This window comes from Panulirus ornatus, chromosome 51 (assembly GCF_036320965.1).
Source record: "Panulirus ornatus isolate Po-2019 chromosome 51, ASM3632096v1, whole genome shotgun sequence".
Classification (NCBI taxonomy): Eukaryota; Metazoa; Arthropoda; class Malacostraca; order Decapoda; family Palinuridae; genus Panulirus; species Panulirus ornatus.
The window spans coordinates 5,697,762-5,721,581 of record NC_092274.1 but is presented as its reverse complement, the minus strand read 5'-3'; the positions used below and the strand labels follow the sequence as shown (position 1 = coordinate 5,721,581).

Below are 23,820 nucleotides of genomic sequence, written 5' to 3'. Positions count from 1 at the left end.
TATATTACCATCATTTAATCATGGCTATGCGATCCCTGAGTATGATGGCTATGTTCTTTGACCTGACCCAGAGAGGTCCTGCCACAGATTGTACTGCTGTGCTTGAGGGGTGTACCATCATTGCAAGGTATATATATATATTAGGGAATGGACGAAGGCAAACAAGTATGAATATGTACTTGTGTATATATGTATGTATATGTATGAATATGTGCGTGTGTGAGCGTTAATATGAATATACGAGTGGATGGGCCATTCTTCGTCTTTCCTGGCGCTCCCTCGCTGACGTGGGAAACAGCGATTAAGTGAAATGAATAAATATATTAGGGGAACATTTACACTCAATAATTGTATCCCTTAGTGAAATAAGTATTGGATGTATTGAAGCTTATGCGAATAAATTTGATTTGCTTAGTATAGGAAATATGACATTCATCACTAGCCGAACATGTGTGTAAAGACGAAGAAAAATTTCGGACGAGTTGGAGCTAAATAGTTTAACGGCTGTGTCCCAAACCTCACATGTGACCCCCATCATGAGAGTTGTGTGACCTGATATAGTATCTGAAACAAATCATAACTGATTTAGAATATCAAGCATAATATAGTGTGGTCAGTTCTGAATGATTACGAGTGAGTGATGGTCGCCGGGGAAGGTACAAGCCAGAGACAATTGGAGGATTTGGACACAGGTATCTGAGGTGGGGAAATGTAAACAGTCCCTCCACCGCCGAGTTCGGACTGAAGTGGATGATCTGAGTCGATTATATCTATCATGAGCGGCACCTGGTGATACCATCACAACTCTTACTGTAAACATGATCCATGCAAAGATAATGGAAGGGAAACAGTTCATCAGAACAAAGAAGAGTTGGGGTAAATTCCTTTCTTAAGTTGAAGCCGGAGCCGTAGGACAGTTCGGACGTGGATCAGATGTTTCTTTGACATGTCTTCCAAAATTCGTGTGTCTCCCACAACCCGAGCTTGAAACTTATTTTCTCGTGAAAGTCCAGTGTCAGTTGAAGCGGGCGTTCCAAGTACTGACTTATCTCTACGTTATCTTTCCTCAGACATAAGTGTAGGAGACGTCCAGAGTACATATGATTGGAAAATGCGCCAACTAGGGAGTCCAGTGGCTCCTCAAACAGTGCGAACCCTGACAGCCGAGTCATTTTGGGCAGACAATGGCCTCTGCTTCATCTGGAGAACACTTTCAGCTACTTCCAGCGAGGCTCAGAGCAGCCTAGTGTGTCCTGCAGAGATACAGTGACGTGTTGACGTGGCTGGGGATAATGCAGGGACGTAAATACGAATGTCCCACGGGGATGTGTGTGTGTCTCCCTGTGTAGCTGATGGTGGAAATGGTGCATAACATCGGTCCCACGAAGTTAGAGGAATCCATATTTATGGGACGGTGAGCCGGGGTGACGTGCGTGTGTGTGTACATGGCACATGTGACACCTGATCAGTGTGACCCCCAGCTGGGGGTCAACTACGTAAGATGAGCGTTGTGTGGACGACTAGGGGTCAGTGGAGGCAAGACAGACGACCTGGGGTGGCTGACGACCCTGTCTGCTACTGGTCGTGGCCACCATGACCTCACACTAGTCTTCATGGACGTGGCTACAGCTCAGGTAGGTCAGTGTACACATGACTGTACGTCTCTCATGTATGTAAATACCTGGCTGTTACTACCGGCTTGTACAGCCTAGCCCCAGCCAGCCAGCCAGGCTCTGACCTAGTCTTGTATTCTGGGATATATATATATATATATATATATATATATATATATATATATATATATATATATATATATATATATATATATATATTCTGTTTCCCATTTTAGAAAGTGAAAATACAAAGAGGGGAGGGTTTCTGGCCCCCCGCTCCCGTCCCCTTTAGTCGCCTTCTACGACACGTGAGGAATGCTTGGGAAGTACTCTTTCTCCCCTATCCCCAGCGGATGGAACCATGAAAGCGGAAGTGATCATAGGGTGGGGGAGGGGGCGAAAATTCTGGGAGCCTTGAAGAATGTTTGGAAGTCGAGAACATTATCTCGGAAAGCAAAAATGGGTATGCTTGAAGGAATAGTGGTTCCAACAATATTGTATGGTTGCGAGGCGTGGGCTATGGATAGAGTTGTGCGCAGGAGGATGGATGTGCTGGAAATGAGATGTTTGAGGACAATGTGTGGTGTGAGGTGGTTTGATCGAGTAAGTAATGTAAGGGTAAGAGAGATGTGTGGTAATAAAGAGTGTGGTTGAGAGAGCAGAAGAGGGTGTTTTGAAATGGTTTGGTGACATGGAGAGAATGAGTGAGGAAAGATTGACCAAGAGGATGTATGTGTCAGAGGTGGAGGGAACGAGGAGAAGTGGGAGACCAAATTGGAGGTGGAAAGATGGAGTGAAAAAGATTTTGAGTGATCGGGGCCTGAACATGCAGGAGGGTGAAAGGCGTGCAAGGAATAGAGTGAATTGGATCGATGTGGTATACCGGGGTCGACGTGCTGTCAGTGGATTGAACCAGGGCATGTGAAGCGTCTGGGGTAAACCATGGAAAGTTCTGTGGGGCCTGGATGTGGAAAGGGAGCTGTGGTTTTGGTGCATTATTACATGACAACTAGAGACTGAGTGAACGAATGGGGCCTTTGTTGTCTTTTCCTAGCGCTACCTCGCACACATTAGGGGGGGAGGAGGTTGTTATTCCATGTGTGGCGAGGTGGCGATGGGAATGAATAAAGGCAGACAGTATGAATTATGTACATGTGTATATATGTATATGTCTGTGTGTGTATATATATGTGTGTACATTGAGGTGTATAGGTATGTATATTTGCGTGTGTGGACGTGTATGTATATACATGTCTATGTGGGTGGGTTGGGCCATTCTTTCGTCTGTTTCCTTGCGCTACCTCGCTAACGCGGGAGACAGCGAGAAAGCAAATATATATATATATATATATATATATATATATATATATATATATATATATATATATAATATATATATTATTTTATTTTATTTTCAAACTTCGCCATTTCCCGCATTAGCAAGGTAGCGTTAAGAACAGAGGACTGGGCCTCTGAGGGAATATCCTCACCTGTCCCCCTTCTTTGTTCCTTCTTTTGGAAAGTTAAAAAAAAAAAAGAGGGGAGGATTTCCAGCCCCCGCTCCCTCCCCTTTTAGTCGCCTTCTACGACACGCAGGGAATACGTGGCAAGTATTCTTTCTCCCCTATCCCCAGGGATAATATATATATATATATATATATATATATATATATATATATATATATATATATATATATATATATATTATCCCTGGGTATAGGGGAGAAAGAATACTTGCCACGTATTCCCTGCGTGTCGTAGAAGGCGACTAAAAGGGAAGGGAGCGGGGGGCTGGAAATCCTCCCCTCTCGTTTTTTTTTTTAATTTTCCAAAAGAAGGAACAGAGAAGGGGGCCAGGTGAGGATATTTCCTCAAAGGCCCAGTCCTCTGTTCTTAACGCTACCTCGCTATCGCGGGTAATGGCGAATAGTATGAAAAAAAAAAAAAAAAAAAAATATATATATATATATATATATATATATATATATATATATATATATATATATATATATATATATATATATATATTACAATGAGTATTCGGGGGAAAATGAAACACGATAAGTTCCCAAGTGCACTTTCGTGTTATAATCACATCATCAGGGGAGACAAGAAATATGTCAGTTGATATACATCGAAGAGACGAAGCTAAGACGTCATATATATATATATATATATATATATATATATATATATATATATATATATATATATATATATTAATCATGGCCTTGGATTTGCCAGGAAGAAGCGAGTAATTATAGATATAAATTCCTGGCGTCAGTTGTGGAGCTGCAGCCGACGTGTTCATGTATAATGTTTCGCCACCTGGCAACGTCATGCTTACTAACTGCCACTTGAAGATGTGCCTTTGTAACGATGACACGGGTAGTACTCCCGGTAAACGAGGGTCATAGAACGAGCCACACTGCCTGGTGTATGTGCTGAGGACATATTTTCCCCCATCATCATCATAACAACGTTGTTCATGATGTACCATGACGCCTCTGCTGCTCACGATGTTACCGCTTGAAGCGATAGTTCAGTCTTGTGTACACCTGCAGCGACGGCTTAGTCTTGTGTACACCTGCAGCGATGGCTCAGTCTTGTGTACACCTGCAGCGTTGGCTCAGTCTTGTGTACACCTGCAGCGACGACTCAGTCTTGTGTACACCTGCAGCGTTGGCTCAGTCTTGTTTACACCTGCAGCGTTGGCTCAGTCTTGTGTACACCTGCAGCGATGGCTCAGTCTTGTGTACACCTGCAGCGACGGGTCAGTCTTGTGTAGACCTGCAGCGACGGCTCAGTCTTGTGTACACCTGCAGCGACGGCTCAGTCTTGTGTACACCTGTAGCGATGGCTCAGTCTTGTGTACACCTGCAGCGACGACTCAGTCTTGTGTACACCTGTAGCGATGGCTCAGTCTTGTGTACACCTGCAGCGATGGCTCAGTCTTGTGTACACCTGCAGCGTTGGCTCAGTCTTGTGTACACCTGCAGCGATGGCTCAGTCTTGTGTACACCTGCAGCGACGAGTCAGTCTTGTGTACACCTGCAGCGACGGCTCAGTCTTGTGTACACCTGTAGCGATGGCTCAGTCTTGTGTACACCTGCAGCGACGACTCAGTCTTGTGTACACCTGTAGCGATGGCTCAGTCTTGTGTACACCTGCAGCGACGGCTCAGTCTTGTGTACACCTGCAGCGTTGGCTCAGTCTTGTGTACACCTGCAGCGACGGCTCAGTCTTGTGTACACCTGCAGCGTTGGCTCAGTCTTGTGTACACCTGCAGCGACGGCTCAGTCTTGTGTACACCTGCAGCGACGGGTCAGTCTTGTGTACACCTGCAGCGACGGCTCAGTCTTGTGTACACCTGCAGCGACGAGTCAGTCTTGTGTACACCTGCAGCGACGGGTCAGTCTTGTGTACACCTGCAGTGATGGCTCAGTCTTGTGTACACCTGCAGCGACGAGTCAGTCTTGTGTACACCTGCAGCGACGGCTCTGTCTTGTGTACACCTGCAGTGATGGCTCAGTCTTGTGTACACCTGCAGCGACGGCTCAGTCTTGTGTACACCTGCAGTGATGGCTAAGTCTTGTGTACACGTGCTCACCCCAGATAGGTTGATAGCGGTAATGTGTACAGGGACGGCTCAAACCTGTGTACAGCTGCACGGAGGAGCACCGGTATAGTGAGCAGGTGTAACCTTCCATTTTACTGATAATATAGATAAGGAACAGAGATTACGAACGTCCCTCATCAGATGACCTCATTCAAATCAGGTCCTCTGTCATCTGTCTCTGTGTACATCTTTGTCAACACTGGCGATTTAAATGGCACATGTATCTGTTAAGTCCCTTGTAAAGTTCCCAGCTCTTGTTATGTTGAAATATAGAGAGAATTATGAAAGGGAGAAAGAAAAGACAAGGGAAATTATGTACGAATCTTGGAGGACTTTGGAAGTCCTGTCTTTTAAAAAATGTGGCAGGTCATAGTTGTTGGGAAGGACATGAGAAAGTGGAGTTCCAGAGTTTGGACGTGTAGGGAAAGAACCAGAGTTTGGACGTGTAGGGAAAGAACCAGAGTTTGGACGTGTAGGGAAAGAACCAGAGTTTGGACGTGTAGGGAAAGAACCAGAGTTTGGACGTGTAGGGAAAGAAGCAGGTATCAAAACGGTCCACCCTTGAATTACCGAGGGTAACACAGTAACCATGTGATGCAGCAGCAGCAGCTTGCCGAGTATTATGTGGTCTAGCTAGTGGTGGTGGGGGGCACACTAGCAGCCAGCACTCGGGAGCTGAGACCAAAGGAATACCTATAGAAGAGGGAAAGTGAACCAACATTGCGTCGTAGGGCAAGGGGGGGGGGGGGCAAGTTTGGAAGTTAGCCTGGGACACTTTATAAATCGGACCGCTTTCGACTCGAGCTGGAACCATCCCAAATGTGGGAGCAGGACTCCACACAAGGACGAATCAATCCCTTGTATAAACAGACGAATTGTTTAGAAGAGATGAAGTTTCCACATCTAAACAAGACACCCAGTTTCTTAGAGCCAGACTTGGTCAAACAGTATATTTTATATAACGTCAAAAAGAGAAATATATTGATCTCCCAATAATTACTGGTGTTCATAGTAATGATAGAGATGTGCATGTATGTTTGACAGATGTTTACCTCCGGATGGTGGCGTGTTATGCCCAGTGGAGACAAGTGCAGGTGTTTCCCTAGTGGATGTTAACTTAGGGTATCCCCAGTGGAGACAAGTGTAGGTGTTTCCCTAGTGGATGTTAACTTAGGGTATCCCCAGTGGAGACAAGTGTAGGTGTTTCCCTAGTGGATTGTAAGAAATAATCGCGGTAGAGAGAAAGAGAGAGAGAGAGAGACAGGTGTCTGGGCGACACACCTGTGAAGCGGGTGAGACACGTATGTACTTACACGTGCCAACGACAACCAGCAACCCACCCAGTACACCTGGACACTCTGCCCACTCTCACAACCCTCTCCCAGCAGGTGGGTCATGTGTTGCCTCTCCCAGCAGGTGGGTCGTGTGTTGCCTCTCCCAGCAGGTGGGTCATGTGTTGCCTCTCCCAGCAGGTGGGTCATGTGTTGCCTCTCCCAGCAGGTGGGTCGTGTGTTGCCTCTCCCAGCAGGTGGGTCATGTGTTGCCTCTCCCAGCAGGTGGGTCGTGTGTTGCCTCTCCCAGCAGGTGGGTCATGTGTTGCCTCTCCCAGCAGGTGGGTCATGTGTTGCCTCTCCCAGCAGGTGGGTCGTGTGTTGCCTCTCCCAGCAGGTGGGTCATGTGTTGCCTCTCCCAGCAGGTGGGTCGTGTGTTGCCTCTCCCAGCAGGTGGGTCGTGTGTTGCCTCCCAGCAGGTGGGTCATGTGTTGCCTCCCAGCAGGTGGGTCGTGTGTTGCCTCTCCCAGCAGGTGGGTCATGTGTTGCCTCTCCCAGCAGGTGGGTCATGTGTTGCCTCTCCCAGCAGGTGGGTCGTGTGTTGCCTCTCCCAGCAGGTGGGTCATGTGTTGCCTCTCCCAGCAGGTGGGTCGTGTGTTGCCTCTCCCAGCAGGTGGGTCATGTGTTGCCTCTCCCAGCAGGTGGGTCATGTGTTGCCTCTCCCAGCAGGTGGGTCGTGTGTTGCCTCTCCCCGCAGGTGGGTCATGTGTTGCCTTTCCCAGCAGGTGGGTCGTGTGTTGCCTCTCCCCGCAGGTGGGTCATGTGTTGCCTTTCCCAGCAGGTGGGTCGTGTGTTGCCTCTCCCAGCAGGTGGGTCGTGTGTTGCCTCTCCCAGCAGGTGGGTCATGTGTTGACTCTCCCAGCAGGTGGGTCGTGTGTTGCCTCTCCCAGCAGGTGGGTCATGTGTTGCCTTTCCCAGCAGGTGGGTCGTGTGTTGCCTCTCCCCGCAGGTGGGTCATGTGTTGCCTTTCCCAGCAGGTGGGTCGTGTGTTGCCTCTCCCAGCAGGTGGGTCGTGTGTTGCCTCTCCCAGCAGGTGGGTCATGTGTTGACTCTCCCAGCAGGTGGGTCGTGTGTTGCCTCTCCCAGCAGGTGGGTCATGTGTTGACTCTCCCAGCAGGTGGGTCGTGTGTTGCCTCTCCCAGCACACTCACCAGACCCTCCTTACGTACATTTCATGAAGTTTTGAGACATTACGGACGTACGAATGTCTATGAATAGATAGATGGATAGATGCATAGATAGATAACAGGTATAGTTGATGGGCCCTTGTTTCCGTCTAGCAGCCAACACCCCGAGAAAATAATTACAGTGGCTACGTTGGCTGTGAATCTGCCCAGGCATGTACAAAGGTCGTATCACTCATGTCAAAGCTGCTACGCAAGTGGTTGACTTTGAATATCCTTTTCATTCCTTTAATGCTTACTGCACACTCGGCTATAGGTGTGACCAGTGTCATGTATGGCCAGTGTCATGTAGTGCCCGTGTCATGTCGTGTGGTCTACATAGGAAACCATACGTCACGGAATACTGGAACAGGAAACCATTAGGTCTGTCAGCACCCAACTCATCACCCTAATTGTGTCATTTGCGACAACTTAACGTAAGTTACATGTTCCCGGGATATTCTGGGCACGGTACATTATGCGATACAGTGCTATATGGTGCACTGTGTTGTCTCTTCCACATATGTATGCCCGATGCCGGCTGTAGAAATACATTTTGACAGTTCGTCCTTATATTTAGGAATAGGTAGGTTACCCCTGTAAGTCTCCATAGTCTTCGTTTTCTGTGGTGCACTTGGCACATCCGTTTTCTGTGGTGTATCTGGCACAGGTGCCAGGGAGGGAGGGAGACTCCTGTATTGATTGTCCTCCAGTACGCAGGCTCGACTCCTTCACCATATAGTGCCACCGTCTCTCCCTCCCCTCTCTCTCTCTCTCTCCATCACTCCCACATTTACATGCGTCCTGGACACGTAGATAATGGACGTGAAATGCTTGTGAAGGGTGTCCAGGGCATGGCGTAGAGACTGGAGGTGGTTAACGGATGTGATCCAAGTACAGAGGAGAGGATGAGGTTATGGAGGTGTTGGTTGTGCCACGGTTATGGCGGCGGCCAGGGGAGCCATGTGTGAGGCGCTCGACCACACGGCAGGAGACGTGATCGCGTGCGAGGCGCCAGGTGCCACCGCTGGCGGCGTCTTCACCTGCAGGGGCGGCCGTGTCTCCCCACCCGAGGAAGGAGGTAGGCCAGAGCCCTTGTCTCCCCTCCATTGCAAAGTGTTACTATAACTCTTCCAATGACCACTTAAATGTCTTCAACGAGTACGACAATTTGAACTTTGACGTACGATAGCAATCACATCGGGGGGAAGGGTACGGCGGCAACCTGTTGCGTACGATAATTGTCGTAACGTACGATAACCCCCGCCCTCCCTCCCTCCGCCGCTCGAGTACAATGACCTGACACGAATTATCTAGAACATCCGAACAATTTGTATGTTTTCCTACAAAAATATGTGTGTGCGTGTGTGTAATTAGTAACGTCATCGTGTACACAGTTTCGTTAATTCTTTACGAAAAAAAAAAAAGCTTCAGTGAATACACTGACAAGTGTCGTGAAAATGTACGTAGGTCAGTAAGCACGACGATTCGACCTGACCTCAGAGGTCAAAGGCCAGATTATCGTACCCGTGGGTCGTACTTTCATGCTTAAAGGTGGTACCGTCGTGCTCAAGGGTCGTGCCGTTGTGCTCAAGGGTCGTGCCGTTGTGCTCAAGGGTCGTACCGTCGTGCTAAAGGGTCGTACCGTCGTGCTCAAGGGTCGTACCGTCATGCTCAAGGGTCGTACTGTCATGCTCAAAGGTCGTACTGTCATGCGCAAAGGTCAGGTGCCATCGTGCTCAAAGGTCGTACCGTCGTGCTCAAGGGTCGCACCGTCGTGCTCAAGGGTCGTACCGTCGTGCTCAAGGGTCGTACCGTCATGCTCAAGGGTCACATCGTCGTGCTCAAGGGTCGCACCGTCGTGCTCAAGGGTCGTATACCGTCGTACTCAAGGGTCGTACCGTCGTGCTCAAGGATCGTACCGTCGTGCTTAAGGGTCAGGTACCGTCGGGCTCAAGGGTCGTACCGTCGTGCTCAAGGGTCGTACCGTCGTGCTCAAGGGTCGTACCGTCGTGCTCAAGGGTCGTACCGTCGTGCTAAAGGGTCGTACCGTCGTGCTCAAGGGTCGTACCGTCGTACTCAAGGGTCGTACCGTCGTGCTTAAGGGTCGTACCGTCGTGCTCAAGGCTTGTACCGTCGTGCTCAAGGGTCGTACCGTCGTACTCAAGGGTCGTACCGTCGTGCTTAAGGGTCGCACCGTCGTGCTCAAGGGTCGTACTGTCGTGCTCAAGGGGCGTACCGTCGTGCTCAAGGGTCGTACCGTCGTGCTCAAGGGTCGTATACCGTCGTACTCAAGGGTCGTACCGTCGTGCTCAAGGATCGTACCGTCGTGCTTAAGGGTCAGGTACCGTCGGGCTCAAGGGTCGTACCGTCGTGTTCAAGGGTCGTACCGTCGTGCTCAAGGGTCGTACCGTCGTGCTCAAGGATCGTACCGTCGTGCTTAAGGGTCAGGTACCGTCGGGCTCAAGGGTCGTACCGTCGTGCTCAAGGATCGTACCGTCGTGCTTAAGGGTCAGGTACCGTCGGGCTCAAGGGTCGTACCGTCGTGCTCAAGGGTCGTACTGTCGTGCTCAACGGTCAGGTACCGTCGTGCTTAAGGGTCAGGTACCGTCGGGCTCAAGGGTCGTACCGTCGTGCTCAAGGGTCGTACCGTCGTGCACAAGGGTCAGGTACCGTCGTGCTCAAGGGTCGTACCGTCGTGCTCAAGGGTCGTACCGTGGGCCAAAAAATGTCCACTAGTCAATGGAGTGTTGTTAGTTCTGAAGGTCGAGAAATTTATGCAAACAGGTGTAATGTTTATTTGTGTAAGTTAAAAATAATAAAAATGGGGGTTAGTATGTAATTTCAACAGCAGGTGTCTGGGTGTTGGGCAGACCTTTATCTGGGAAGGCAGGTGTGTGTGTGTGGGGGGGGGGGGGGGAGTGATGACAGGTGTGGCGTTGACAGCGGTAGGACTGGGGGGGGGGGGGTAACGAGGGAGGGAGTCAGATAAGGAGCAAAGGCAGCGACAGATAGTGAAGATGCTATTGTCTCGCTATCATAGTGAAGATGTTTTTGTAACATTGATTCCCTTTGACCCAAAGGTTGTAGAACAGGTGTGGTGGTGGTTCTGTGGATGTACAGCAGGTGTGGTGGTGGTTCTGTGGATGTACAGCAGGTGTGGTGGTGGTTCTGTGGATGTACAGCAGGTGTGGTGGTGGTTCTGTGGATGTACAGCAGGTGTGGTGGTGGTTCTGTGGATGTACAGCAGGTGTGGTGGTGGTTCTGTGGATGTACAGCAGGTGTGGTGGTGGTTCTGTGGATGTACAGCAGGTGTGGTGGTGGTTCTGTGGATGTACAGCAGGTGTGGTGGTGGTCTTGTAGTTGTACAGCAGGTGTGGTGGTAGTCCTGTGGATGTACAGCAGGTGTGGAAGTGGTCTTGTAGTTGTACATCAGATGTGGTGGGGGTTCTGTAGTTGTACAGCAGGTGTGGTGGTGGTTCTGGGGATGTACAGCAGGTGTGGTGGTGGTTCTGTAGTTGTACAGCAGGTGTGGTGGTGGTTCTGGGGATGTACAGCAGATGTGGTGGTGGTTCTGTAGTTGTACAGCAGGTGCGGTGGTGGTTCTGTAGATGTACAGCAGGTGTGGTGGTGGTTCTGTGGATGTACAGCAGGTGTGGTGGTGGTTCTGTGGATGTACAGCAGGTGTGGTGGTGGTTCTGTGGATGTACAGCAGGTGTGGTGGTGGTTCTGTGGATGTACAGCAGGTGTGGTGGTGGTTCTGTGGATGTACAGCAGGTGTGGTGGTGGTTCTGTGGATGTACGGCAGGTGTGGTGGTGGTTCTGTGGATGTACAGCAGATGTGGTGGTGGTCTTGTAGTTGTACAGCAGGTGTGGTGGTAGTCCTGTGGATGTACAGCAGGTGTGGTGGTGGTTCTGTGGATGTACAGCAGGTGTGGTGGTGGTCTTGTAGTTGTACAGCAGGTGTGGTGGTAGTCCTGTGGATGTACAGCAGGTGTGGAAGTGGTCTTGTAGTTGTACAGCAGATGTGGTGGGGGTTCTGTAGTTGTACAGCAGGTGTGGTGGTGGTGGTTCTGGGGATGTACAGCAGGTGTGGTGGTGGTTCTGGGGATGTACAGCAGGTGTGGTGGTGGTTCTGTAGTTGTACAGCGGGTGTGGTGGTGGTTCTGGGGATGTACAGCAGGTGTGGTGGTAGTCCTGTGGATGTACAGCAGGTGTGGAAGTGGTCTTGTAGTTGTACATCAGATGTGGTGGGGGTTCTGTAGTTGTACAGCAGGTGTGGTGGTGGTTCTGGGGATGTACAGCAGGTGTGGTGGTGGTTCTGTAGTTGTACAGCAGGTGTGGTGGTGGTTCTGGGGATGTACAGCAGATGTGGTGATGGTTCTGTAGTTGTACAGCAGGTGCGGTGGTGGTTCTGGGGATGTACAGCAGGTGTGGTGGTGGTTCTGTGGATGTACAGCAGGTGTGGTGGTGGTATTGTATTTGTACAGGCAAGTTGGTGGTTCTGTTACATGCACAAGTGTCACTAACTACAGGAAATGAGAGCTACATGTTGGGTCATTATCAAATGTTACCATCAGGATAAATGATTAAGGTCATGGAAATGTAGAACAACACGGTACTGCAAGATCTTTCCCACCTGCAAGCATACAACTTACGAATAATTTAGGGCTGAACTTCACATAATCCTAACTCCTTAAGGCTTGAAGACTTAAATTGATAATTGAAGACAATGTAATCCTGGCTAAGGCTTAAAGACTTAAGTTAATAATTTAGGACTGAACTTACATAATCCTGACCCCTTAAGACTTGAAGACTTAATGATTTAGGACTGAACTTAATCCTGACTCCTTAAGGCTCGAAAACTGAAGCTAATAATTTAGGAGTGAACTCGACATCATCCTAGCTTCTTTTTAAAGCTTGAAGACTCAAATGGTCATGCTGCTTGTATTTGTGATATTATTATATGTTTAGGTATGTGATCAATGATAATGGTATCTATATGAATGTGATGTCTCTGGATGACTGATATATTTCTGTCTATGAATGTGATATCTCTAGATGAGTAATTTATTATTGATATATTGGAGACAGACTAATTGACTGTCATGTATCAGTTAATGGGACAGTGACTTGCTATAATAGATCAGGTGATGAGATAGTGATACAGTATCATAGATCTGGTGATGGTACAGTGACTCACTATCGTAGATCAGGCGATGCATCAGAGACTCACTATCATGTATCAGGTGATGAGATAGTGACTCACTTTCACTGATCAGGTGATGGGAAAGTGAAACCATATCAGCTCCTCAAACCAATTGTGCATTGCCTATCTTCCTCTCTTGATAAGTACTGGTAACTGTTCTGGTGTGCCAGACAGTCCATCGACTGACAGTGTGGTACATGGGTGTTCCCTCTCGTTTGGAGGGCTACAGATGTTTTCTAGATATCTAGAGTGATACAGAGATGTTCTCTGTTACTGTTTTGGAGCACAGTGTTCTCATGCTCTGTCAAGCAACAAGTATGTTCTCAGTTGCTTAGGTGAAGGACAGAGGTATTCTCTGTTGCTTTGGAGAAGCACAGGGATATTTTCTGTTGCCTTGGACAGGTGTGCAGTTGCTTCCTAATGGTTTAGAGAGATCCAAGAGTGTTCTCTATTGCTTAAAAGATATGAAGGTCTTCTTTATTGCTTTGGAGAGATGCAGAGGTGTTCTCTCTTGCTTTAGAGACAAACGGGGTGTCCTCTATTGCTTTAGAAATTATATTTATTGCTTTGAAGTGGACCAGAGGTGTTCTGTGCATATTTTTGAGGAGAGACAATGGTGGTACATACTGTTGTGGAAGTAAAGAGGATTTGTATATAAAGAGGTGGTAGAAAGTTATGCACTTTATCATCATGAGGTACTATCAGATTCTGTTCAGTTGTAAGGGGCCAAGAGGTGCACTGTGTGGTTGAAGGGCCATGAGGTTTCATGTTTGGGGGCAAGAAAATACCCTGTATGTTTGTTAGGAGGCAAGAGGTGCTCATGTATGGTTGTAAGGGGAAGAGGTCCCTGTATGGTTAAGGGGAAAGGTGTCCCTGTATGGTGTAAGGGGAAGAGATTTCCCTGTATGATTATAAGGGGGAAGATATATCCCTATATGATTGCAAGGGAGCAAAAGATGTCTCTGTGGTTGGGAGGGTGCAAGATATATCCCTGAACGGTTAAGGGGCTAGACATGTACCATAAGGTTGTGAGGTGGCATGAGGTGATGTTAATCACTAAGGCATTGTACTATATCTCCTCCATTATTTTACAGGTTAAGTGTTTGTGGTTTGTAGCAAGGCAGCATCCTGGTCCGATGGGTCGTGTGGTGCTGGTGACAGGTGGTGCAGGGTTTGTGGGCTCTCACACAGTGGTTGAACTGTTGGAGGCTGGCCACCATGTGGTTGTGGTGGACAACTGCATCAACAGTACCAAGGGTAGTGACCCCCAGGAGCTGCCTCCCGCCCTTGCCCGTGTCCAAACTATTACAGGCAAGACCCTCCGAGCCTTCTATATGGTCTCCCTCCTTGACCGTCCAGGACTCACCAAGGTCTTTGCAAAGGTGAGTATTGGTGGCTGTATGTGTCTCTTTCTACATAGTGGTAGATGCTTATGAATATAAAGTGCTCCGTGATGTTTGCAGTGACATTTGGTGTCTACTGTTGGTAGACACTGATGGTGATATTTTGTCTGCAGATGGTGACTTCTGGCTACTAAATACTGTTGGTTGATGGAAGTGACTGGTTGTAGCCATATGTGGCTGGAAGTGAATCTAGACTTCTTGTATTAACTGCTGGTGATTAATGTATCCCCCACTTCCTCTACCAGCATCAGGTGGATTTGGTGATACACTTTGCTGCTCTCAAGGCTGTTGGGGAGTCAGTGGAGAAACCTCTTGACTATTATATCAATAACGTGACAGGAACCCTCAACCTGCTGGAGGTGAGTCTGGCCGTTACCAGCATCTTATAATTCTTACCATTAGTTCCTGTGATTTTAAATGCCATTACCAGCATCTTATAATTACTTCCTTTAGTTCCTTTGATTTTAAACTGGTTCTTAGAAGTGCTTGAACACTCATCTAACACTGTTTAACCTGCTAATTACCTGTCTGTCAGACAGATAATGGAGTGCCACAGAACTTGTTTTGATCATGTCTTCCCTGGCCAGGTGATGGGTGAGGCTGGTGTCAAGCGGCTGGTTTATTCATCATCTGCCACAGTGTATGGTGTGCCCCAATACCTGCCCACAGATGAGCTCCACCCTACAGGTGTGGGCATCACAAACCCTTATGGTCAGACCAAGTATGTATGTGAGCAGATCATGAAAGACCTCGCTACAGCCGACAAGGTAGGTCATTGTTTATCGTTAAGATTTAGTATGTACATATGTGTGTTAACATATTGCTTCAAGTTCATGTGTGTAAGTTTTACTGATGAGTGTGCAATTACCTACCTGTACTGTACATGGAGGAGTTTTACACATGTGGGGTCCCATCTTTCAAACATTCTCTGCTATCATACAACTTCTTAAATCTATATATGCTGTCTGCATTAACCATGTCCTTGGTCATTCTATTCCAGTCATCCAATACTTTTATACTATAAAAGTCTTTCTTTACATCCTTTTTAACAAGTTTCTTAATTTCATCTTATGTCTTCTGCTTGCTCTATCCCTATATCCCTCGAAAAACTTCACTGACATCATCAGTGTTTATAAACTTAAAGGTAGAGACCAGATCACCCCTTACTCTTCTCTTTGAGTGTGGGTAAATTTGAAGCCTCCAGCCTTTCCCTGCAACTTAGCTTTTTTTATTCTGGTTCCATCTTTGCTGTCCTGTGCACTTTCTCTAATTTCTTTAGGTGTGCTGACTAAACCTAAGGTTCTTCTAGTTCGGGCTTTATGTAGGATATGAATAGCTTGTAAAATATTTCACCCTCCTGTATGTTCAGGCCCCGATTGATCAAAATCTTTTTCACTCCATCCTTCCACCTCCAATTTGGTCTCCCGCTTCTCCTCATTCCCTCTACCTCTGACACATATATCCTCTTGGTCAACCTTTCCTCACTCATTCTATATGTCAAAACCATTTCAACAGACCCTCTTCTGCTCTCTAAACCACACTCTTTTGATTTCCACACATATCTCTTACCCTTTCATTACTTACTCGATCAAACCACCTCACACCACATATTATCCTGAAACATTTCATTTCCATCACATCCACCCTCCTCTGTACAACTCTATCTATAGCCCATGCCTTGCAGCCATATAATATTGTTGGAACTACTATTCTTAAGTTAAACTAATGTTTTTTTTTTACCTGATAACCCAGTTGTGGGCCAGTCAGGCCTCCTGTTGTGTGTCATTCTCATGTAAACTCATGTAAAGCATATTTTGATTTTTTTAACAATTTTTTGTCAATGTATAAGTATTTCAACACTGATCAGTAAATGTAATGTCTCCTTATCACCCTTTGGATGTGTTCCCTATCCATTTACTAATTTTGACCATTCAAGTGAGTCTTCCTCTTATGCTTAAATCACCATAATTATACCTTCATTTTTCTAATAACACTTGCACATGAAACTGACTGAATATTTTTTTTTAAATACATCATTCCTTCCTCTGTTATTCCTAATCTTCAGATATCCTTCTCTGAAATATGCACGTCTACCAGTTTGGCTAGTCTCACTTCCGCATCACCCATTATGCCTGGTTTGGTTCCCTTCTGTCTGTAAACCCCAGTTCTTTTACATATGTTTACTTCTGGTCTTTTAGCATTAAAGATGGAGTACTTTCAGATTTTTATTTTACTCTTTCTACATCTTGCCTGTTGAATTAACTTTAGTCATATTTCATGTAATCTCTTTTAAACTAAATACAATTTAGAAGCCGATATGCCTGAGGTAGACAACGCTACTGAGCTAAGGAACAAGATTCTTATAGGAGTGGGGGGTCATAAACTTGATTGAGGAACGGGAACATTACAAGGGCTGTGGATGGAGCTACTGAATCTGACTAAGAAGCAGACACTTTACAGGAATGGCGTGTGGTACTACTCAGGTACTTCAACCCAGTAGGGGCCCATGAATCCGGCAAAATTGGGGAGAATCCCAGTGGCCCACCTAACAACCTGGTCCCCTACATCGCCCAGGTTGCTGTGGGCAAGCGGGAGGCCCTCAGTGTTTTTGGTGATGACTACGACACTCCAGATGGTACAGGTGTGTTTCCCCTTGCAGGAGAGGCAGGCGACAGGTTTATCACTGGGTTTATGGTGACAAGTGTGGCATTCAATAGTGTTGGTGACAGACATAGCACTAACTGGTGTTGGTGACAAGTGTGGCACTACAGTTACATTGTGTTGGTGAGGGAAGTGGTGTAGATCAGGTGTTTGGTGATAAATGTGGTATTAATCATATGCTGCTTAGAGAAATGGCCTTAAATCAATGTTGGGGAGTAGTGGCACTAACCAGGTGTTGGTATAAGTGACACTAATAATGTGTCAGAAAAGTGGCTATAACCAAGTGTTGGAAACAACTGTCACACTAACAATGTGTTGGTGATATTAGTGGAACTAACTGGGTGTTGGTGACAGGTGTGCGGGACTACATACACGTGATGGATCTGGCAAGTGGACATGTAGCGGCACTGGACAAGATCTTCAGTGAAGACTTCCGGAGTGCCATAGCCTACAACTTGGGCACAGGGCAGGGAGTGTCTGTCCTACAGATGATAGATGCCTTCAAAAGGTCTGTCTTACTGTCTGTGGCATATTTGTATAACAGCCTGGGCACTGAGGGGTTGAAGTTGTTTGTCCTGTAGATAACAGAGGCCTTCACCAGGTCCTTTCAGCTCTTCATCTGTCTGTCTCTTGATATGTGTCAGTGCTTGTCTTTGGACTACATAATTAATGTCCTGTATTGCTTATCAGTTGTGTCCCTTTGTGAATCACTTTTTCTTCATCCCATGCACAGGAGGAGGGATATTATTTTGTATGCATCTCTCCATGGACATGTGGATACAAAGTTTCAAATGTATGTGTGTGATAATACTGCCCAAATGCAAGTTCTTGTGTATGTATTTACACTTGTGAATATGTACAGTTGTATATAGTTTATCATGTTCACTGAAGACATGCAAGACCATTTCAACCACGATAAGAGAGTATCATACCCAGCAAGCGCATAATGTGAGGTTGTGGAAGACCATATCATCTAAGATGATAGGGAGAAGTAGTTAAAGTAAATGTATGCATGCATGAAAGTTGTGTGGGACATAACATTAGATGAGAGATGTGGAATAATGGTGCTGTGCTGAAGATGAGGTGGTTAGAATAGTGGGTGACTTTGATGATATGAGTTGGAGGAGAGTGCTGAAAGTACAAGATTCTAATTTTTGTATTACTTTGAACCATGAAATCTGGAATTTGTGGATGAGTTTAGGTATTTTGGAATGAGATTCAGTAAGGTAAAGTTTAAATTAAGAGTAGTCTTGCAAGGGAGAAATACTGGATGCACACTGAAAGCTTTGGTGAATCAAAAGAATGTACATGTGGTGCATGCAAGACATTTACAAGAAGGGGTACATGTTCCAGCTCTAACGGCTAGATGTAAGTAAATCTGAAGTGTTAGGAACCTGATCCAATTCATATAACTGGAAACAATTATGACAGTCCTCATCCAGCATGATGAATAATTTGTATCATCAGATTTCAAACATAACAATTTACTAGCAATAATATGAACCAAAAATGACTGTGAAGCTTTTTCTCATGTGGAAAACTTTTCAAAAATTGAAAAATAATACCCTGAAAACTCTCATTACCTTGACTATTTATCTTTTATGCTTTAAAATGGTAACCAAGGATGAAAATTTTAATAAATTAAAATGTTTGTTTGGTATTGCAGTGGAATTCATTAAAAAAGGGGGTGACTGTGTTGTTGACTAGTAGGTAAGGATAATTAATGTATGTATGACTCATGGTGAGGTACCTGAGGATTGGCAGAATGCATGCATAGTGCCATTGTACAAAGGCAAAGGCGATAAAGGTGAGTGTTCAAGTTACAGAGTTTGTTGAGTATTCCTGGTAAATTATATGGGAGGGTATTGATTGAGAGGGTGAAGGCATGTACAGAGCATCAGATTGGGGAAGAGCAGTGTGGTTTCAGAAGTGGTAGAGGATGTGTGGATCAGGTGTTTGCTTTGAAGAATGTATGTGAGAAATACTTAGAAAAACAAATGGATTTGTATGTAGCATTTATGGATCTGGAGAAGGTATATGAGAGAGTTGATAGAGATGCTCTGTGGAAGGTATTAAGAGTATATGGTGTGGGAGGCAAGTTGCTAGAAGCAGTGAAATGTTTTTATCGAGGATGTAAGGCATGTGTACAAGTAGGAAGAGAAGAAAGTGATTGGTTCTCAGTGAATGTTGGTTTGTGGCAGGGGTGTGTGATGTCTCCATGGTTGTTTAATTTGTTTATGGATGGGGTTGTTAGGGAGGTGAATGCAAGAGTTTTGGAGAGAGGGGCAAGTATGCAGTCTGTTGTGGATGAGAGGGCTTGGGAAGTGAGTAAGTTGTTGTTCACTGATGATACAGTACTGGTGGCTGATTTGGGTGAGAAACTGCAGAAGCTGGTGACTGAGTTTGGTAAAGTGTGTGAAAGAAGAAAGTTGAGAGTAAATGTGAATAAGAGCAAGGTTATTAGGTACAGTAGGGTTGAGGGACACGTCAACTGGGAGGTAAGTTTGAATGGAGAAAAACTGGAGGAAAAGAAGTTTTTTAGATATCTGGGAGTGAATTTAGCAGCGGATGGAATAATGGAAGTGGAAGTGAGTCACAGGGTGGGGGAGGAGGACGAAGGTTCTGGGAGCGTTGAAGAGTGTGTGGAAGGCAAGAACATTATCTCAGAAAGCAAAAATGGGTATATTTGAAGGCATAGTGGTTCCAACAATGTTATATGGTTGCTTGGCATGGGCTATAGATAGGATTGTGCAAAGGAGGGTGGATGTGTTGGAAATGAGATGTTTGAGGACAATATGTGGTGTGATGTGGTTTGATCAAGTAAGTAATGAAAGGGTAAGAGAGATTTGTGGTAATAAAAAGAGTGTGGTTGAGAAAGCAGAAGAGGGTGTACTGAAATGGTTTGGTCACTTGGAAGATTGACAAAGAGGATATATGTGTCAGAGAAGGAGGGAACGAGGAGAATTGGGAGACCAAATTGGAGGTGGAGGGATGGAGTGAAAAAGATTTTGAGCAATCGGGGCCTGAACATGCAGGAGGGTGAATGGCATGCAAGGAATAAAGTGAATTGGAATGATGTGGTATACCGGGGTCAACGTGCTGTCAGTGGATTGAACCAGGGCATGTGAAGCGTCTGGGGTAAACCATGGGAAGTTTTATGGGGCCTGGATGTGGAAAGGGAGCTGTGGTTTCAGAGCATTATATATGACAGCTAGAGACTGAGTGTGAATGAATGTGGCTTTTGTTGTGTTTTCCTAGCGCTACCTCGCACGCATGCGGGGAGAAGGGGTTGTCATTTCATGTGTGGCGGGGTGGCAACGGGAATGAATAAAGGCAGCAAGTATGAATTATGTACATGTGTATATATGTATATGTCTGTGTATGTATATATGTGTATACGTTGAAATGTATAGGTATGTATATGTGTGTGTATGGACATGTATGTATATACATGTGTATGTGGGTGGGTTGGGCTACTCTTTCATCTGTTTCCTTGCGCTACCTTGCTAACGTGGGAGACAGCGACAAAGTATAATAAATAAATAAATAAATAAGACTAAAGTTATGTGAAGAACAGCATCTAGGATAAGATTAGAAAGAAATTCTGATTTAGCAGAAACTCTGGTTAAAGACCAACATAAAGTTCAGGTTATATTAGGAGGGGATCCTTTTGTGTTAAAATTGGTAAAAAAAAAAAAATATGAAGTCAAAGCTGACATCATGTTCTAATCATTTCTACCTCTGTTTTGATAAAACTTATCATATCATTAGTAGCCTATAAAGGTTTTGTTCATCACTAAGAAAGCATGGGAAAAATTCTACCTTCACTAACCGTAAAACCACTTTTGATTAGAAGCACATGGCCCTCCAACTGAAGGTTGTGTGTACAAAGTAACCCCATGGAAAATATGTAGTTTGTAGGAAAACCTAAGTTATGACATGTATCAGCTGGTGAAGCTGTTAAACTCATACAAAATAATAGGTACTACCGATGAAGACCCTTAATGGTAATATCTGTTTGTAGCAATTATAGCAAAAACAAGAATCCCATAAATCTCAGTACGTATGCCCGAAGGTATGCATGGTATAAACAGTATCTTACCACCTTTTGTGGGAAACAACATGACACTATGGTAGCCTACTTTCATGATACTGTGATGTATCAATTGCTTCTACCATTTCCCAAAATAAATGTTGTATTGATTTCATATTTCAATGGAAGTTATTATAAATTGGTCATTTCAGAATTCACAGAACCCATCCAGGAAGATACATTTTTTACCATGTATACACAAGGTAAAAAAAAATCCATACAATGCTTCTTGGTATATCAACCTAATTCATATATAGCAATAGTAATAGTATATAGTAATATATATAGTATATAGTAATAGTAATTAATTATGGCCTCCCCTCTCGTTTTTTTTTTTTTTGATTTTCCAAAAGAGGGAACAGAGAACGAGGCCAGGTGAGGATATTCCCTCAGAGGCCCAGTCCTCTGTTCTTAACGCTACCTTGCTAACGCGGGAAATGGCGAATAGTATGAAAGAAAGAGAAGTAATTATTTTTATCCATTTCCTTTACCTTGCCTTGGTGAGGAAGTGTCAGAAGCATATAAAAAATGGTTTCATTAGCAAAAATCCACCCTCTGGCTGTCATGTATAATGTACTGAATCCAGTATATTATACTGAGGGAGCAAATGTTTTATGAAGTCCATACAACAATTGAGGTTCAGGCCACAACAATAGTAGGGAGTGAGCCACAACATTTACAGTTGTCTGCCATAACACTAACAGGTGTGGCCCAGAACACTATGTAGATATTGGCTGTAGCTGCAACAGGTGTGGTGTGGGATGTAAAAGAATGTGTGGGCAACAGCAGTAATAATTATGGGACAAAATATAATAGGTAATGACCAAAACAGAATCAGGTGTTAGCTACATCAGTAACAAATGTTTCTTGTAGGGCCAGCGGCAGGGACATACCATACAAAGTGGTAGGACGCCGAAATGGAGATGTAGCGACAATAGTGGCATCATGTACACTGGCTGAGCAGGAGCTAGGGTGGCGGGCCACCCGCAACCTCCAACAAATGTGTAAGTCAGCATTTATCCTCCTTGACTCTCATAACCTTGTTACCTTTAAACCCTACTGCCCTTCCTTCCTGTAGATAATTGTTCTTGTTCCCATCTAAACCTATCCTGAACATATTAAACCTTGTTTGCTTAATGTGCATTACAGTTTTACAAAAAAAAATTCATATCTGCATAAGTATGACATCTACACTATGGTGACATATACTAAAAGTAACACCTGCCTAGCAGTACACTTTCCTGAGTGATTTCATGTTGACTAGGAACACTTGCTAATCACTGTTATTCCCACCAGTAACATTCTGCACCAATAATAATTGCAAACCAGTACTTCTTGTACACTAGAAAGACTTTTCCACCAGTAACATTACTTCCTGTCAACCAGTTACACTAGCATCAGTCATACTTATTTGCCAGCAAAACATCTAGTTGGCATCACCTTTTCAGAAGTAACAGTTCTTCACCAGAAGCATCTGTTCCTTAGAAACACCTGCTCACCGGTATAACAACTGCTTCCCAGTGACAGGTACCAAGCAGAAACCTACCTACCAATAGAAATCCTACCTTGCAGTATTACTTTCCCAAAACTATCACATGCCTTACAGTAAAACCTATCCATCACAATCATCTGCAACTAATGGCACTTTCCCATCAGCAACACTCAAATACACTGGTACTATTTGTCCTGTTATAAACCTTACAGTAAAACCCACTTATTTTAACATCTAGTCACCAAGGATTTGCTTCCAGTCACACCAACCCGTAAGTGTGCTCAGCAGCCAGACGGTAACCATTATCACTTCTTTGTTTTTGTAACACTAGCCAGTCAGTAACACCTCCCAAATATCTCCTCCCAGTCACACTTTTCCTCTTGTAACATTTGCTTGCTTAAATTAGTCACTTAGGCATAACACTTGCCTTTTAATGAGACAAGCTAATCATTAACAACTGTACTAAATCATCATCTACAGGTATCGACACTTGGAGGTGGCAGAGTCAAAACCCAGATGGATTCATGTAGACGTGGATGATGATAATGCCGTGGCTGGTTTTTTACAGCTGTCCACAGTTGTTCCATCATGATTAATGGACTGTTGTTAACACTAAAGAGTCTATGGTTACGAATACTTCCTTTTATTCTCCCTTGTGTACCTACTAGTAATACTAGAACTACACGTGTGCCAATGGACTATCTATTCTACAATACAATTGAAGCCTGCAGGTTTGAAACGCTGATGCAATTGACCCCTGACTTGCATGATAGTGGATAATTAATTCCTTACTGTTCATACTGTATTACGAAGATTTGGGTTATGAAATCACTCAAGTTCTTCCTGTGTTCTTACAATGTGTGTTTTTAAATCCTTAAAGTTCTTGGTGTGTTAATGAAATGTGGGCCATTACATCCACAGAGTTCTTATGCTTAGTGAAATGTGGATCATTAAAACTATTGAGATATTACTGTGTTAATGACATGAGGGGTCATTTAACTCTTACAGCTCTTGCTGTGTTAGTGAAATGAAGGTTATAAAATCCATAATGTTCTTATGTCAGTGAAATACGGATCAATAAATGAACAAAATTTTAATAATGTTAGTGAAATGTCATAAATCCATAGATGTTAGTGAAACAAGGGTAGTTAAATCTATAGACTAATGTGTTAGTAAAATGTGGGTCATTAAATTAATACCACTTTTGCTTTCTTTGTAAAATGTAAGTCACATCCC

The 23,820-nt window shown here is 44.9% G+C and overlaps 1 protein-coding gene across 8 annotated transcripts; it reads left to right on the top strand.

Annotated features, from left to right (window-relative positions):
- Positions 1 to 950: 950 nt before the first annotated feature.
- Gale (UDP-galactose 4'-epimerase) lies at positions 951 to 23,218 on the top strand. Of its 8 annotated transcripts, none has more exons than XM_071691931.1 (8): positions 951 to 1,634; positions 14,030 to 14,317; positions 14,584 to 14,697; positions 14,926 to 15,105; positions 16,799 to 16,979; positions 17,354 to 17,507; positions 21,966 to 22,096; positions 23,065 to 23,218. In XM_071691931.1, exons 1-8 carry the CDS (start codon positions 1,614 to 1,616, stop codon positions 23,112 to 23,114), a joined length of 1,119 nt encoding a protein of 372 aa, XP_071548032.1. In that variant the 5' UTR covers positions 951 to 1,613; the 3' UTR covers positions 23,115 to 23,218. The 8 variants fall into 8 exon arrangements, 7 of the variants coding, with proteins under 7 accessions (XP_071548032.1, XP_071548031.1, XP_071548036.1 ...); XM_071691930.1 differs by lacking the exon at positions 951 to 1,634 and adding an exon at positions 6,521 to 6,676; XM_071691935.1 differs by lacking the exon at positions 951 to 1,634 and adding an exon at positions 6,543 to 6,620.
- Positions 23,219 to 23,820: the final 602 nt, after the last annotated feature.